At 49.1% G+C, this 18,271-nt stretch overlaps 1 protein-coding gene across 4 annotated transcripts in view; it reads right to left on the bottom strand.

Annotated features, from left to right (window-relative positions):
- Positions 1-3,864: 3,864 nt before the first annotated feature.
- Zmynd8 (zinc finger MYND-type containing 8) overlaps positions 3,865-18,271 on the bottom strand; it is a 110,332-nt gene continuing 95,925 nt past the window's right edge. For all 4 annotated transcript variants that reach the window (XM_051186174.1, XM_051186190.1, XM_051186182.1 and 1 more), the window contains 7 exons: positions 17,451-17,531; positions 15,177-15,255; positions 14,175-14,414; positions 13,087-13,244; positions 12,211-12,277; positions 6,674-6,757; positions 3,865-5,353 (listed from right to left, as the gene is read on the bottom strand). In XM_051186174.1, the coding sequence (XP_051042131.1) occupies positions 5,205-5,353; positions 6,674-6,757; positions 12,211-12,277; positions 13,087-13,244; positions 14,175-14,414; positions 15,177-15,255; positions 17,451-17,531 (858 nt within the window). In that variant the 3' untranslated portion in view covers positions 3,865-5,204. The remainder of the gene's footprint in view (positions 5,354-6,673; positions 6,758-12,210; positions 12,278-13,086; positions 13,245-14,174; positions 14,415-15,176; positions 15,256-17,450; positions 17,532-18,271) is intronic.

Genomic DNA, 18,271 nt, shown 5'->3' with positions numbered 1-18,271 from the left:
GACTAATAGATAATAGTAGATAATTGAGAGATGATTAAACCTATAGGTTGATTGACAACAGATAATAGATTGGTAGATAAAGAATAAATCACTTTTCACAAGGCAGTCAGCACCAGTGATGCTATGCTCACCAGAGACCACTAGGGGGCAATGTGACCACAAGCTAGCCAAGCTGTGGGACCAGATATCAGCAGTACAATGGACCTACCCTAGACAGGATTTTGCAGAGCAGTCACCGCCAGGCTCAAGAGTTATCAGAAGGGCACTTTGCCGGTGGCCCACACTCAGACACGCTGTCTATGAAAGACAACAAAAACGGTGGACCGACATCTCTGAATACTCTCGTTTTCCACAATAAAATTGTCATCATAATTTAGATTATTTTGGGGGAAATGCTGGGTTTTTTGTTTGTTTTCTGATGGGTTTTGCTTTTGGTTCCTTGAGACAGAGTTACATGTAGTCCATTCTGGCCTCCAACTTGCCAGGTAGCAGAGGCTGGCTTTGTATTCCTGATCCTCCTGCCTCCAACTTCCAGAAGTTACGATTCATACCACCACACCTGGTGGCATTTATTTATACACAGTAGCTCATTCTAGGATGGTGATAAATCAGCTTTGATCAGAAACTGATTTAAACATCAATATTATACCAGGGACAGTGGCACATGCCTGTCGTGCACTTAAGGGCAGACTTAAGCTACAAACTGAGTCCCTGTCTCAAGGTTGGCATACACACACACACACACACACACACACACACAATTAAATTAAAATTCAACATTACATCTGTGGCCAGAAATGAGTACTGAGTCTTCTGACTGAAAGCTGAGTGTTCTATTTCCTGTGAGTGGAAGGAGGTGTGGGGGAGGGAGGGAGGGAGGGAAGGGGAGAGAGAGGGAAGAGACAGAGGGATAGGGAGGAGAGAAGAGATGGGGAGAGACATAGAGGAAGAGAGGGAAAGAGAGAGGAAGGGAGAGGGAAAGAGGGGGAGAGGGAGATAAGGAGAGAGAGAGAATTGACCTGTGAACCGTGGTGATATCTCGCTTGCACAAATAAAGCCTGCCTGAGGGTCAGAGAATGGAGCTTGCCACTAGCTAACTGTAGAGGTCTGTACAGACAGACAGGAAGTGAAGCAGCTGAGCAGAAACCGGATGTAAGCAGGGAGAAACATGCTATTACTCTCTTGTCTGCCGAGATGCTAAGGGGGTAGAGTGTGGAGGTGGCTTGCTCCTTCTGATCTCTCAGCATTTTCCTCTATATCTGACTCCGGGTTTTTATTACTTAGAACAATTAAGAACTCCATTTACAATGAACAGCAGCTGTTCAGCCTGAGTTGGGGGCACCCTGTGGGAATCTAGACTGGGCCACCTCCCAGCTGTGAGGTCATGGGCTGGCCATGGCACCTGAGCCTCAGTTTCCTTCCTGTGAATTTAAAGTTCTTTAATTTTATTTGCCATGGCTTGTTCAGAACCAGTGTTCCCCAAACGGGCTGTGACATTGACTCAAGACTAAGGATGGAAAACCACAGGACGTGTGACCTCGGCTGGTGGGGTTGGTAGGGCTGGTTTGGAAGCTTGGGAGACCCTCATGAAGTGGAGGCTCCAGGGAGGAAGTGGATCACTAGAGGCAGCCGTTAAGCTTTGAACCCAGTTTCACTTCCTGTCCGCTCTCGGCTTCCTGGATACAACATGATGCTACATTCACCACACCATGGGATGCATCCGTGAGCCAAAACGAGCACCCACCCCCCAGGTCACTTCCCGTCAGGTGTTCAGTGACAGGTACACATGGTTACACATGCTTTATTCTGCACATGAAAATGAGCTGTCATTCTTCCGTTTTTTTCAGAGTTGTATGTCTCTGTGCTGCCTAGGCTGACTTGAACCACTGGGCTCAAGTAATCCTCCTGCCTCGGGATTGCCTGAGGAGTCAGTCACACATACATGCACGCCTGGCTGCCGTGTGTATTTTCATCATGGAGGACAGCTAAACAGTTTGGAGACAGAGGCAGATGAATCACTGCACAGAGAAACCCTGTATCAAAAAAACCAAAAAAGTTCCATCATTAGGCCTTTTATTTAAAAAAAAAAACAAAGTCCGGATTAGCCTTCAACAATTGGAGCCACCTAGAACGTGACATATGTGGTTGATTTTATTTCCAGTGAGAATGCGATTTCTCTGTGGACAGAACCAACCCTATCTTGGTCATGACTGTATACCCCATGCTTGGCTTGACAAACTACGGAGCTGGAATGAACACTTTCCATCCATTTTTCTGTCCCCAGCAGTCTCGTCTGAGCTGCAGTTATGCACATAGCCACTAGGTGGCAAGAGCCAGCCTCTGCCATCAATGCAAGCTCTTGTTAAGAAGGAACAAGGTTAGTGGCCACTTCTGTGCGTTCAGACCCCTTCATGAACTTTTCTCATTCTCAGATTTAGCTTGGCATCTGAAAATACTTGGCTGGGGGCCTGAGATGTAGCTCCAGTAATGGTAGCCTGTGTGAGACACAGGGGTCCACGCCACCTCAAACACTCCTTGCCCACTCCAACCAAGGTCACAAGAATCCCGCAAGCTGTGTGTCCCCACCTACCTGCCACACACACACTGGCCACCTGGGCAGCAACTACGACTCCACTGAGACCAGTGGGGACAGTGTGACCACTTCCCCACTGGAAGGAGCAAGGACATTCTGCATCTCCCTTGAAACCCTGAGTGAAGCCAGGTGACTGACGGAAGGTGTCACATGTACTTCCTGCGCCCTTGTGTATACAGAGTACTGTGTAAATGCGGGACACTGAGGGACATTCGAGGACCCTTTCAAACCTCTAAGCAGTAGTCATGTGACTGCATTTGGTAGTTGAACAAATGAAAAAAAAAAAAAATCAAGGTTCACATCATGTATTTATTCACTCTTATTTGAGGCAGGGTTCCGCGTAGTTCAGGTTGGTCTCAAACTCATTACCTAGCCAAGGGTGACTTTGAAGCTGTGATTCCCCTGCCTCCCCCCTCCCAAGTGCTGGGATTGCAGGCATGTGCTACCATTATGAAGTGCTGGGTGCCTTCTGCATGCTAGGCAAACACCCTTTCAAGCAAGCCCTAGTCCTAAACGTCAATTAAAAAAACAAAAAATAAATAAAAATAAAAAAAATAAAATAAAACCCACCATTTTTCTACCCATGAGTAGGCAAGTCAGCTCTTCAAGTCTTTTCTTGTGTGGAAGGCTTGGGGGGGGGAGGCAAAGGAGAGGAGGGCCCAGAAGCTTTGGAGGGTCCTCAACCCTTTTTTAACACCTGGGGACACAGGATGGAACAGTGTCAACCCTCCCCCTCAGAACTCGCAGAGACATACTTGAGCATATGCACCTACATGAATATATATATGAATATATATGTATGTCCACACACGTGACCCAGTCCAGAGATATGGGTAACTCCTACCCAGAAAACCACGGGAAACTTCAGCCTTCCAAGATGGACAACTGACCTAGAGCAAAGGCTGATGGACCAGTTGCTTCCAGGATATCACTGCTGACGATGCACTCAGAGCCTGGTGGCTCTTGACCCACTGCCTTGACCTCAGCAAGACTGCAGCTACCCTGGCTGGGACCTGGCCAGGCAACCCTTGTAGGGTGTCTAGGACCTTGGGGGACCTCCTAGTGTTTAGACATTCAGACCTGACAGCCACACCCTGACACCCACGGGACACTATCGTGATCAAACCATTTTTTTTTTTTTTTTTTTTTTTTTTTTTTTTTGCCAAAACAGTTTAGTAATTAAAAAAAAAAAATTGGGATGTTGAGAAGAAAAACCCCGAAAGATTGTAACCGCGCAAGACCACTGGCTCAGTCACAAAGAAACACCATCATCAAAAAAGATATTTAAGTTTAATACAAATTTTATACAAAGAAAATGTGAAAAAATACTCCCATATGCTAAAAGCAGTTACGCTTCCCAAATAAGGCCAGCTAGGCTAGATTGTTTGTTTTTTGTTTTGTTTTGTTTTGTTTTGTTTTTTTTTTTGACAACTGCAATTCACAAATGTTCTTTCTCTCCTGTTTTCTTCTAGCAGTTCTTTCTCTTTCTTCTCTAGTAGGGGGTAAACTAGCTGGACAATGCACAGCTTGCATTCTCTTATCAACAATGAAGAGAAAGTAAACAAAGACTAAAATGTACAACGGAATGTACTGGAATGATATACAATTAATTTTTCTCATATACACACATCACTTTTTGCTTCGATCGAGGCTTGTTTTACACAACATACAAAATGGGAATACAGCAGACATAGCGTTAACGGGACAGCATGACCGGTCCTGGCTTTCTCTCACACTGCCTGTGTTTCATGCTTACATAAAAACGTAGAACTCCAGCATATAAATAATACATACATGCTCCATCCGAGGGCTCACATGTCCTCAACGTGCACCTTGCTTTTGAGTCCTTGCTTCTGAGACACATATCTCTTTACAAACGTGTGTGAGTGTTTGTGGGAAGCACTCAGCAGAGAGAAGGGACATCCCCACATGTATGCTATCTGCATCCACCATGGACCTTCTGTAAACAGCAGGCTGCCCTGCCGCTTCCGGAACCATAGCGGAAAGCATACCGAATGCACTTGCTTCTCTGTGTCCTTGGAGCCCAGTGAGCTTGTGTTTCATGACATCGTCTTGTAGGGTCTGCGAGGGGCCGATGGCTTGGTGTGGTGGGTCCAGGACAGCACAGCCTGAGAGCCCCGATCGTGGTGTGCTGCAGAGTGACAGTGGCTCCCTCCCTCCCCTGAGTATCCAAGAAGGAGTGCCTCTGTGAGAATAGCAATCCCTGGGCCCAGCCCTGACACCAGTGAGGCCAGAGGGCTAGCTAGCCAGCCCTCTGTATTAGCAAAACATTCTTTTTGTTGTAGATCTGTTATATATAACTTGTTTTTATAAGTTAAGGTCAGTATAGATATGAAAAAGGAAGGTAGGCTAGGTCAGTGACATCACAAAGTGTACCTACTTACACCTACAGTGTTGGGCTCACAAGGTCCAGCAGTCCCAGCAAGGCCCATGCTGGGATGGAGTCAAGTCGCTGCCTTGCAGCCAAGCCCACGGGCAGAGCCTGAGTGTTGGGTATTGAAAAGGTGGCTGTTCTCCAGTTTCTGTTGCTTCCTGTTGTTTGGATTGTTTCCCCCTACAGGGGGGTGTTCTGGCTCACAATGCGTGCACCCTAGTCCCAGAAGGTGTCTAGTCGAGACTCCCGAGACTCTTTGGGCAGGAGGTTCTTCGTGCTGGTCCCTGTGCTGTGCTCGGAGCGGGCTGATCCTCGCTTCTCCTCACTGCTACTCCACAAACCTGTCTTGCTGCTCCTGGAATGGTCTGTGGAGGAAAGGCAGCAAGCTCAGCTTCCCCTGTCCACCTCCCCTCATCCTCCAGCTGCACAACCACTAGAGTTGTAACACAGCTACCACTGAGATCCCTTATCTGGGGTATACAGAGCAGAGGGACAGCTTCAACCATGGCTAACTGGAAGATCAGCAGGGTGTCATGCTTGCAGAGTGAAGGTTGGTGAGTAATGGTGCCCCATCCATAGGGAATCCTTGCCCCTTAAGTGACCGAATGACACCACTCGACCTGACACTGGCTCTGGGAGACCCTTAGAATCTGGCAAAACGTGGTCTCTGGATGTTAACAGGACTCTGGGTTAATTTAAAAGACTCATATCCAAACCAGGAAGAGATTGTAAGAGAAGAAATGAGGCCCAGATGAGATGGCAAAGCCTCCCGCCCCAACCCTGCCCCGGACACACCCCCCATGGGCTCCCAGTAAGGATCATGTTAGGGGTCAGTGACCAAAATGGACCCCAACAGACACCTGGGACGGCTTTGAGGACACAGGCACCAAGCTAGATAGTGGCTGAGGAAGCAAAGAGGAAGCTAAAAGAAGAGTCCAGAAGCCATCTCAGAAGAGGACAATAGCCCCAATCTGTGGGCACTACTGGTGGCTGCGATGACAGCCTTAATGGCTGTCCACTACGACAGCTCGCTGTTTAGACCATTCCCTAAGGCTCCCTGGTTCTCTAACTCTCCTGAGCTCTGAAGTGTCACCCTGAGAGATGGAACAGGGCCAATGAGGAAGGGCCACTGCTGCCCCTAAGGGACTATTCTTCTGTCTGTCACAAAGTGCATGCAGAGAATGCTCCGGTTACTTTTATATTCAGCCAGAAGAGGACAGTGTTCTAACAGGCAGAGGGGGCAATTACAAACCGCCCTCTTAGGCACGCTTCTATTCCTGGCAGTTACACTATAATCCTATAGAATGTCTTTGAGGGGCTGACATGGACTGTCGGTACACATCGCCAAGTCCTTCCAGCTCTGGGGAGAGCCAAGATCAGTGGGGAAATAGAGCCCAGAGTCTGCAGGCCTGAGCCTCAAGTGCACGGGGCCTGGATGCTGGCTGACATACCCCATCATGGCAGGAGAGATGCAGGGTCCAGCTAAGACAAAACAAAAGCTCCGAGAAGCCAGACCCATGCTGTCCTCCAGCAGTTTGCAAAGGCAGACAAGAAGACCAACTGTAAAAGCGGAGGACTTAAAGAACAGGACACGCCCACAAAGACACACACGAACACATAGAACGAGGCGTCTGCATGCCAGGAATGACTCCCCAGCAGCTTCCACGAGACAGGGTCATACTTACACTTCTGGGCTGGGTAGTTGGGGTGCGGCTGGTGGTCTGTAGTGGTTGGGGTATAGGCAGGTTGCTTGTCACACCTCTTGCTAACTGAAGAGAGCACAGGTAGCCTTAGAGTCTGTCCCAGCTCAAATTCCACACAACCCCAGGGGCCGACACCCACGGTCATGGATGGGCTGGCTGCTCCTTCACGTATGTCACTTCAATGGATGTGCTTGCAGGTGAAAATGTGTGCAACCGCAAACAGGGTCGCTGACGCAGCACCACAGGAGGGAAGTGGACATACGGGGACATAAAAGCAACCCCACACTTTGCAAGGCACAGATTCTCCGGGTTTTGAAAGCTCTGCCAAGAGCCTGATTCCAGCAGGGAAACTGAGGCTGGAGTGAGGCGCACTAGGGTGGCAGACACCACACGGTAGAGCAGAGAATGGACTATCTGTGAAAGACAGGAAGGCAGGCAAAGATGCCACACTGAGGACAACAGGGGACAGCCAGGAGGGAGTAGCTGACTAAACCATAGGCCACAATAAAGAGACGCCCACAAACCACATCCAAAGTCAAAGAGCCCCTCCCCCACGTCCTCAGGAAAGCCAAGAGTGCTGACAGACACCTGTCATCCCAACACTGAGGAGGCTGAGGCGGGGTATCGGGACTTTGAGGCCGGCCCTGGCTCCACGGCAAGTGGAAGGGGTATGAACACCAATGAATATCCTGAAGAGTTTAGTGGGGGGGGGGGGGGAGAAACGGAATTAAGAGCGAGGAAGGAAGGAAGGAAAGTATCGCCACAGTAGACCACATGCCTGGGCGATGAGTGGCAGGCATTCCAGTCACTGCAAATGGAATTGTGGGATTGCAACTTTTCACACTCAGAAAGGAGGCGAGAAGAGACAGGGAAGCCGCATGTTCAGTCTTGATGCCAGCAGGCCACAAGTGGGGCAGTGTGGATGTGGCAGAGTGACAGGCGGGAGAAAGCGAGCTGCCAAGAAAAGACTGCCTCTCCTGACAGGCTGGGAATAGGGGAGGCTCACACAGCCGGGGTGGTCAGACCACATAAAGCACCGGCCTCAGAAATCAGGGAGGGGGAAGGGAAGCCCACAGATAAAGTCTAAAGACAGGCTGGAAGACAGGCCTGTACAAGTCAGGTCCCACAAGGCCAGCGTGTCAGCAGGGCCAGCGAAGGGCACCTTGCCAGCTCTAGTCTAGCCTCTGTGTTTGCATGCAAGGACACTCTGCTTAAAGGACAAACTGCCCCTGAGGATATGGCTCCCTGGTTTACCCAGGATGCACGGGAACCGAGAAATCAATCCCCAGTACCACACAAAAGTCCATCAAGTATAAAGGACAGAGGCCCATGCCCATCTACTGAGGTAGCCAGTGCCCCTCCTAACATCTCTGTCCTCCCAGACCCTTCCCTTCCCACACTGAGGGCAGATGCAGACACAGCCAGGACCTCAGAGGCCTTCGTTCCTCAAAGATACACCACCACGGGCAGTGACCCCAGGGCCAAGTACTGGAGAGAGGGCTCAGAGGTTAAGAGCACTGGCTGCTCTTCCAGAGGTCCTGAGTTTTATTCCCAGCAACTGCATAGTGGCTCACAACCATCTGTAATGAGATCTGGTGCCTTCTTCTGGCCTGCACACATGCAGGGAGAACACTATATATAATAAATAAATAGGGCTTTTAAGACTGAGGAATGGAAGTGATGGAAAGTCATCAGCATAGATGGTGTTGGTGGAGAAAGATGAGGAGGCTTCCAACCCCCCAGCACTCACTGCCAGGAAGCTCCCTTCCCCTCCCCATTCTGCTCTTAGGGAGGGTGGGAGGGGGGTGTACATGTGAATGTGGAGGTATTACGAGCACTTTCAGGCTGTCTGTCTGTCTGCCTATCATCTATCCATCTTCTAACACCTATCTTTCTTTCTATCTATCCATCTATCTGCCGGTTTATTTTCAAGGTGGGGTCTCAGTAAAACTCGTGTCTGGCCAGCGAGTCTGAGAGATCGCTAGGCTATGGCACTGGAGTTACAGACACATGCTCCCTCACCTGGCTTTTTACATGGTTGCAGAATCCAGGTTCACGTGTGTACCCACCAAGCCAGCTCTCCATTACCCCTGCCTCATTCTTTACCCTGGACTCAAGACAAGGCTCCTTCTGAAATCTCTACCTGTCTGGGCATTGCCTGAGATGAAATGTCAGAACGTGTCGGTTGGGATGCTGCTGAGAAAGGAAAGCACCAGCCTGGCGGAACCAGGGCTCTGAGGTCTTTCCTGGGCACAACACCAGTGCCCAGCACTTTCAGACATAAAGGAATTACATTAATAATAAAACTCAACAACATTTAGACTTTTTAAAAGTTCTTGCTTGTCAATGTCTCCCTTTTGGTTTTTCTTTGAGATATTATCTCACTATGTAGTTCTGGCTGACCTGGGACTCACTATGTAGACCATGCATGCCTGCCTTTGCCTCCTGAGTTCCTGTGCTACTGTATATGGCTGAATGGACGGTTTCATCCGAGACAATGGTGACATGCCAAAATAGAAGGCAGCTGAGTGAGCTGAGGTGTGAGAAGGGAGCTGGAGACGGGGTACAGGAGATGCTGTACTTGGATTGGGGAAGCTGAGTGGACAGGGTTCAGGTTGTGCTGCTCAATCCTGTAGGCATGTGCCAACAAAGTTACTATTTTAATCATCTAAAATAAAATGTCCAGTCCCAACCCTTAGTCACATAAACGCAAGGGTTCGGTATATATTTCCAGGATGGACAACACAGACCCGGCCACGGCTCTTGTTGTAGAACTTTCTATCAGAAATATGAGGTGTGGAGTAGAAGAAGGAACATGGGAACACGGGTGAATATCAATTCTCCCCAGGAAAGATCGAGAGAGACAGCTTAGCTGCCAAGGACAGGAACAGAGAGGGGTAGGTCAGGTGCAGGAGGCCAGCCTAGCAAGGAAAGGCAGAGAAAATACTGGCACTCGGCCTAGGGCAGTGCCCACGGCCGATGCTCCAAAGGATGAGGAGGCAAGGAGGGCCAGGCAGCTGGTCTGACAGACAGGGAATAAAACTTGGGATGCTGCTGATATGGAGTAGGGAATCAGAGACTCACATTAGGGACTTACTAAACAGCAGGTGAAGAACTGTGCCCCGGGTGTGTGTGTGTGTGTGTGTGTGTGTGTGTGTGTGTGCGTGCGTGCATGCGTGTTTCTCTTATTGGTTAATGGATGAAACACTGATTGGCTAGACAGGAAGTGACATAGCTGGGCAGAAATCAGGATATAAGCAGGGATAAACAGGAAATTACTCTCTTTTCTGCTGATATGCTTAGCAGTCGCCATGTAGACCACCAAAGGAGTAACATGTCTGGACCCTTCTCCAGTAAGGTAAGACCACATGGAAATACTTAGATTAAAAGAAGCGTGTTAATAATTAGGATAGATCTAGCCAATAAGAAGCCCTAGTCATCAGCCAACAGATTTATAACTAAAAAAATAGCATCCTTGCGTTTATTTGGGGCTCAGGGGCCGCAGGAAACATTATTGGTACAGGGAGACACAGCTGGAGGGGAGGGGAGACACAGCTGGAGGGGAGGAGAGGGACAGGAAGGAGTGGTGGGATTGGACAAACCAAGACCCATGTGACAGCCTGGGCAACCATCTCTGGCTTCCACTGACAGCAATTTCTGGCATGCACTGCACCTGGCATACTACAGAAGAAACATCTGCATAGATGCCCCAGCTCTGACATCACTAGCTAAGCAGCCTAAGTGTCTAAGTCAACTCCTGTGGACAACCTTCTCATCTGTCCCCCAGAATCACAGGGGCTGCTTCCTCAAAGAGTCAGGGGCAGTGGTGCTCCCTTGGAGCACAACTCTATTCTGAGCACGCATTGAACTGAAGGCTGACCCTCCATTCAGAGCTATTCTTTCCAGTCCCTCTGACCCAAGATGCTCCAGGTCAGGGGTCAGCAAAGGGAACCCACGGGCCAGAGCAGACAGCCATTTCTGCTAGCCCGTGGCCATGCATTTCGCTCTCTTTATGTTTGGTCTGTAACTTGCACAGCTGTTAGGGAACACACAGACTTCTGCAGAAAAGTGTGGCTGCCCTGGCCTCAAGAGGAGAGACACAGGACACTCCTGGGAAGAGTCCTCAAGCAGGTCCCCACCAGACCTCAAGGTCATCCCTAGATATCAATTCTCAGCTCTAACTCCTCTACAGCACCCCAGAGTCCCAACGACAATCCTCTTTATCTTACTCAAGTCACGGTTTTCTATGCTTCTTTATATTTGAGAGTTTCACTCTATAGACCAGGCTGGCCTTAAACTCACGAAGATCCACTTGCCTCTGACTCCTGAATGCTGGGATTAAAGGTGTGCAATCACCATGACTGCTTTTATTTAACACTTTATTTTTATTTAAACACCATCACTAAAAAGTGGAAAATCCACAAAGGCACCTGTTCAGACGTGATTTTAAAAAAACACAAAGTGTTCCGTACTAAGGGCAGCGAACTGCTAGAATCCCGTCCACTCTGTCTTTGTGAAGAGCAGAACTCAAGCCAGGCAAGGTGGCACAGGCCCACTGACCCAGCGCCCAGGAGGCTGAGGCAGGAGATCAAAGACCAGAATTTAAAATGATCTATGACGTTAATGACATCGCAGAATGACAGAGCCCCTGAACTCAGAAACATGCAGGGACTGAAGGAGATATTGTGGGGGAGGGGGTATTTGTCCACTAGCAGTCTTCAATTATATTGTACCAAGTTTTCAAATTTCCAAAAAAAAAAAAAAAAAAAAAAAAAAAAAAAAAAAAAAAGCCCAGCATGGTAGCACACACCTTTAATCCCAGTACCCAACACAGAGGCAGGTGGATCTCAGAGTTTGAGGCCAGCCTGGTCTACAGATGGAGTTCCAGGACAGTCAGGGCTACACAGAGAAACCCTGTCTCAAATAACCAAAAACAAAACCAACCAGATGTGTGTGTTTATGTCCTCCCTAGTGTCAACTCCTTCAAACCATCTTGAGCAAACTTTCTGTCTACTGTGTAAGTGAAACATTAATGTTTGCTTTTCAGCCAAAGAAAACCAACGGACAGAAAGATCCTGGAGCCAAGACAGGAGAGAACTTCAAATTGGCCAAAACGGTTGTTGAGAAGGAAGCCATGGTTCTGATCTCTGGGAACGAGTTTAGAAGAATGTGGAAAGAATCCCAGGAAGGAAGTGTGGCTCCAGCTCCACCAGAGAAGACACCACATGGCTAGCAGGGTTTGGGGAGGGGGAGGTCCCACTCATCATCATTTTCTCACTAAAGGCTTTAAGGGGTCTTTATGAATCAAATATGGCCTGAGGACCTCAGGGATCCTCTGCCCTCAGTAAAGACAATAAACAGAGATGACCAATGCAAGGAGGCACCCACATAACACCTTGCCTAGCCACACCCCATCAGAACCCATCCAAGGTACCCCAAAAGATCCCAAGCTTTTGACTTCCCCCAACTTGACCAAGTGAAAGATAAAAACACCATCTGCCCACCAGGGGGCGACATACCAGAGCCTTGGTTGGAACCTAAGAGAACGGAGGAGGGCGTCTCTCTGGAGCCAGAAAGGTCCAGGGTCTAGAAATGCAAACAAACAAAAAGATGGGACCACAGAACCCCAGGAGTCATGAGAGGGCTCACTACTCCCCACCCCCCACCCCAACCCAAGACACCTTACAAGGCAGAGCGTAAGGTGGCCACACACCTTAGGCTCTGCCTGCCAGATTCAAAAGGGCAGAACAAAGCTTGGGGGTGTCCCACTTATCCCTACTGTCTCACTCCTAGAACATCCAATGCTTCCGAAGCTCCACTGACAGACCTATCCAGTACCATTCTGTGCAAAGAATGTATATACTGCTCAAAAGTGCTAACATATTACTGGGCGACACTATCTGTGAAGTCAATAGAGATATTACTGACCATCTAATGATTTGGTCTCTTGAAATACACAGTTAAAAGTATAAGCAATGATGACCAAAGCCCTTAAAACAGCCTATGTATTCAACTGTGACCACAGACACCATGGGAAGTAAGCAGCTGTGACCCCTGAGATCCAGTGGGACAACACTGACCACAAGGGGCCACTTAAATATCAAATAATTTATTTTAAAACAAGCAGGTCCTTGGTCAACATCAGCCACACTTGTGGTCCTCCATAGTGACAGGTGGCTAGAAGGGGCATCGATTTCACCTCTGCAAAAGGTCTTGGCAGAAGCACCCTTGTGAACTTTGAGGGACCCTAGAGAATAGCTCTCTACACTCTTGCCTATCACTGGAATCTAGGGCATAGTGGCCAGAAAGAGCCAATCCCCGCCCAGATAACCCCAGACAGCAAGGGACAGTCGGGGTGGCAGATACAGAGGATGACAGTCAATGGGGACCCTCACCGAATTGTCCTTGCTCTTCTCCGCTGGTGTCTCCTTCTCTTTGGAGGCACTGGCTGTTTCTGAAGGTGCTGACTGTGCATTGGAGGAGCTGCCCTGGGATGACTTATTTGCTGTGTCCGTGCTTGCCTCGGCATCTGCTTCCTGCTGAGGGGCAGTAGCTGGGGACCAATGAGAATGTGAGAATTCATGAGGATGCTTAAGACTTGTGATGGTTTCAGGCTTCATCTGGGGTCCAGCTGTAAACCTGTGCCACAATTAGAGGACCCCGTGGCTCAGGCCCTATCTGACCCCACCAGGCTCCATCCTCCTCAGTCCCACCTAGAGATCTGGCATGGGCCATGGTCTCCAAAAGCCAGAGCTCCAAACTTTATTTGCAAATAGGTCTTTTAATATTGAGCAATTCACATTTGAAATCATTTTGCTGAGGAGAACATGGTCTCCGAGCAAAGGAAGCTTGTGCAGACCCAGGCTGTGACAACCCCACCCCCGATCTTCATTTAGGCTTAGATCTACCTCAGGCCAGTGAACCCGTTTCTGAGGGGGGACCAGAGCTTCCAGGTGAATAGAAAAGCAGGGAGGAATTAAAGACACAGATATCACCATGCCACAAAGAAAGTTGGAAGAGTTAAACAATCCACATGGAGCCCTCCCACCTCCCACGTGCACATTACCAATCATGGCTTTGAATACCCCAGTGCCATGTTATCATAAATTCTATATATACAACTTAAAATCACTAAAAATGTGGACAGTTAGTGGTTCCTACTGGAGGGGGTGGGGCTCCGGGCCCTTCAGCTCACAACAAGAGATGATGGCTACTGTGGTACCCTAACAACACATCAGTTAGTTCCCAGCCAACAAGCACGTCTTCCTTGCCCTAAGAACAGAGATTCTCAGTGCCAGGACCACTGATTTTGGGGGCCAGGCCACCTGATCAAAAACTCTGCCAAGCTAACTGTTAGAAGTTGCAGGCCCTGTGCCAGGTGTGATGTGTAAACCCCACAAGGGCATCTGTTGTGTATCAGAGCAACAGCTGTTTGCAGGCAAGAGCCCACCCGCAGCCTCCCAGGCACGCGCACCCACAGTACCTGACTGGGTACAGGACTTCATGTGCTCAGGCCAGTGGGCCTGCTGACAGGGGTAGTCGCAATAGCTAGTGTTCCAGCAGCAGTAGAAGATGGCCTCCTTCTTGCAGTTGGCACACCACTGCTTCTTCTTGGTCTCATCTACTGCTTGCTGCTTCTCCAGCTCCAGCTGCTTCTTCACCTCGGCAATGAGCCGATCCCGCTCCTGCTCCAAACTCTGCCTCATCTCGGCCATGGTGAGCTCTGGAGGAGGAGGAGACCAGCTGCATCATTTGACCCAGCACGGGATGCTAAGCATCAGACACCTAGGATCACACAGACCTGATCTTAAGCCTTAGAAATGGCCCCCCACTAGATTGGTGACCCTGGGCCATTAATCCAGCTGGGACATTCATCAGTCAAGTCTGATGACCTGCCACGCTGTCAGCGATGTGCCCAGGATGTAGGTAACAGGAGTTCCCAGCAATACCATCTCAAGCAACTTGAAGTTGTAGGAATTCCACAAGGCCTTCAAACATTTTCGACTGATACTCGTTCTCTCTTATTTTTTCTGTCAATCAAACATGTATATGGCACCTACTGTGTGCAAGTGTGGGTCTTGAGACACTGAATGAACACCATAGTTGACTGCTATGCTAACGGGGCAACAACCGAACCACTCATTCCAAGACAGTTCTACTCCAGGCAGTACATACACTTACAAGTAAACCTTACATTGAAAGTAAATGGCCCTTTGATCCCACACAAGCTCTTCTTGAAAACACCAACAAAGGGCCACGAAGGTGGCTCAGCTGGTAAAGGTACTGTGGCCAAGCCTGATATCCTGAGTTCAATCCCCAGAACCCATGTAAAGGCAGCAGGAGAAACAAAATGTGTTATTATCGTGAGAGGGAAGGTGGAGTCTGCAGCCCCAGATCCCTGAGGACTGTGCTCTCCCCAACTCCAGGTACAGAGCAGCCAGGGGCTCAGCCCCTCAGGGGACCCTCACACCCTCAGGGGGCTCACCCAGATTGTGCTTCATCTCAGCAAGCTCCTGCTGGTGCAGCCATTGCAGCTTCTCGATCTCGATCCTCAGCCTTCGAATCTGCAGGGAGGACACCGGAGCCTGAGACACCACCCATGCAGCTGGTCCCCCTCCTGTCTGTCCCTGAGCTCTGCGTGGCAGCCTGCCTCTGAGCCTACCGTCCCCAGCTCAGGTGGTGGATTGTGTGGTGGGAGGGAAGAGGTCGCATTCACACACACACACTTGAGGATCCTGGTTCTGAAGGCCAAATCAAGTGAGCCACCCCCCCCCAAATGCAGCAGGAGGGAAAACCAAATAATACATTAAATATTTAATTAACAGGGGCTGGAGCGATGGCTCAGAGATTAAGAGCATTAACTGCCTGCTCTTCCAGAGAACCAGAGTTCAATTCCCAGCAAATACATGGAGGCTCACAACCATCTATAATGAGATCTGATGCCCTCTTCTGGGATGTAGGCATACATGTAGACAGAGCATATATATAAATATATAATAAATCTTATAAAAGAAATGTAATCAGCATGGGGCAGTGGTGGCACACATCTCTAATCCCAACACTCAGATCTCTGTGAGTTAGAGGCCAGTCTGGTCTACAGAGCCAGAGAAAGCTACACAGAGAAACCCTGTCTTAAAAGTTTTGGAAATAAAAAGTTAAATAATAACATTTAATTAGCATGATTCTTTAAAGCATATGAATCAAGGCTACCGAGGTGACTCAGCTGGTAAGGGTACCTGATATCAAGCCTGATGCCCTGAGCTTGCTCCTAGGGATGGACAAGTTACAAGAGAGAATGGACTCCTCTAACCCTACTTCTGTGCCCCTCTCCCTGCCCCCCCCCAGTCCCAGTGTCCCATATCATTCTCGACATCCCAAATCCTGCATCTCTGAAGACCAAAGGATCTTGGGGGAAGGATAAATTTGAGGTCACTCATTTGGAAGGGAAAATAAGCCCAGACTTCTATGGTGGTTCTCCAGCAGGACAACCTGCCCACCCATGACAGCGATAATGCCTGGTGTCATTCTGGGTTGTCACAACTGTGTAGCACTGCTGACTCGGGAGGGTACGGAGAGCCAGCAGCTGCTCTGTAGCCTCCAAGATATATAGGACACCCCAGAGCCAAGGACCACCTGTGCCATATGCTTGGGCAACTGAGTGAGCAGTCAATGCAGTCATATGGCAAGGTTGGGGGCTGGAGGGGCGTGGTCATCCTAGCATAGGCTGGACCCAAGGTTTCGGGGGAGACACATGACCAGAGTTCAACCACACACAAATGCTTAAAATGAACAAAAAGGGCCAAGTGTGGTGGTGAGGCCTTTAATGCCAGCTCCCAGGGAGGCAAGGTTACTTGAACTCACTTGAGTTCAAGGCCAGCCAGCAATGCATAGTGAACTCCTATAGACACCACCCTCACCGCTGCCCAAAGCTCACTGGGGACAGAGAGATTTCTATTTGTTGATTGACACTGAAAAACAAACAAACCGATTCGAAGGCCATTGTTTCTGCTTGGGATTCATTCTCTGTATGTCACCTGATGACTGAATACAGGCCACTAGGCCACCGCCAGCACCATGCTGTCCACACAGGTATTAGCAGGTGCTCGCTCTGAGTGGCCTCCAAGGGAGAGGCAGGGATAGACTAACTTTTATGTGTGTTTCATGATATAGGAGGTGACTTCGTAAGTAAAAAGTTAGCATTTTAATTTTTTTTTTCTCTCTTATTTTTTAGCTGGCATTTTAATTTTAACCACTGTCTTAGCTCATAGAGCTATGGTGCCTCTGGTATACAAATTCTTACCTAAGTACTTTTGTCAGGCTGGGTGGTGGCACACACCTTTAATCCCACCACTCAGAAGGCAGAGGCAGGAGGATCTCTGTGAGTTTGAGGCCAGCCTGGTCTACAGAGCGAGTTCGAGGACAGTCAGAGCCATCACACAGAGAAATCCTGGGGGGTGGGGGTGGCGTCAGCTACAACACTAATCACACACAAACCAAAGCTGGTGTCCAGTCTCACTGTGCTCTAACAGGATGTAGGCAGAAGCAAGCTGGTCTCCCTAGCCACCTACTTAATTTAATACCCACACATGCTCCCAGCCCAAAGAGCAAGCCGGGCGCCCGGGCTCCCTGCCCAGCTTCCCATGGCCCTGGCGCCCAGCTTCCCATGGCCCTGGCGCCCAGCTTCCCATGGCCCTGGTGCCCAGCTTCCCATGGCCCTGGCGCAGGCCTGAACTGCTGGGGACCCCCAGCTGCTGCTGACCTCAGCTACTGTGCTTCCTGTGGTGTTTTTGGAGAGGTCATTGTAGATTTCCGTCATTGTTCCTTTTATAACATCCATCATCTGAAAAGATAAAAACAGAAAAGCCTTACGTGAACGAGGGAGGGTGGCGCTCTGTGGCTATTGGAGGTGACAAGACACACAAGCCTGACACTAGTGAAGTCTGGGACGCACTGTCCCTCCCAGGCTGTCAAGATGCCTGGCAGGGCAGGACAGGGCTGCTTCTAGCATCCCAGGGGTGGAAGCCTAGGAGGTGACTAAATGACCTACAGTTTACAGGCCAGCCCCTTGCTGAGCTGAGAAACTCTGCACAGAACAATGTCAAAGCCACCTAGAATCCCTTTTAGAGCCCAAACACCACCCCCCCCAGATGTGTCTTGTTCAGCCCACACAAAATGTTTAAGGTTTTGTTGCTTTAAGTTCTTTTTATCTTTATTTAAAATTATTAATTTTTTTTTAAAGGTCAGGCATCCATCTGGTCTACCTCACTATGTAGCTGATGACTCAGGTTCTGAAGCCCCCGACTACAACCAGTTTTTAAATTCAGTGGTAAGGGTGAGTCTAGATGTTCATGCATTCTAGACAGGCACTCTACCAACTATGCCACAACTCCAGCCCACTGATATAACTCTTTTGAAGGTGTGTGTGTGGTGTACAAGCAAACAACTTTGTGGAGTCAATTCTGACCTTTCACATTTACATGAAAGATCAATGTCAGGTTACCAGACTTGCACAACCATCATACACAGAGCCATCCTGCTGACCCAAAAGTGCATTTTAATGAGATATAAGTAATGCATTAT

This window comes from Phodopus roborovskii, unplaced genomic scaffold (assembly GCF_943737965.1).
Source record: "Phodopus roborovskii unplaced genomic scaffold, PHOROB, whole genome shotgun sequence".
In the NCBI taxonomy this organism is placed as follows: domain Eukaryota; kingdom Metazoa; phylum Chordata; class Mammalia; order Rodentia; family Cricetidae; genus Phodopus; species Phodopus roborovskii.
This window is presented reverse-complemented; position numbering and strand designations above follow the sequence as displayed.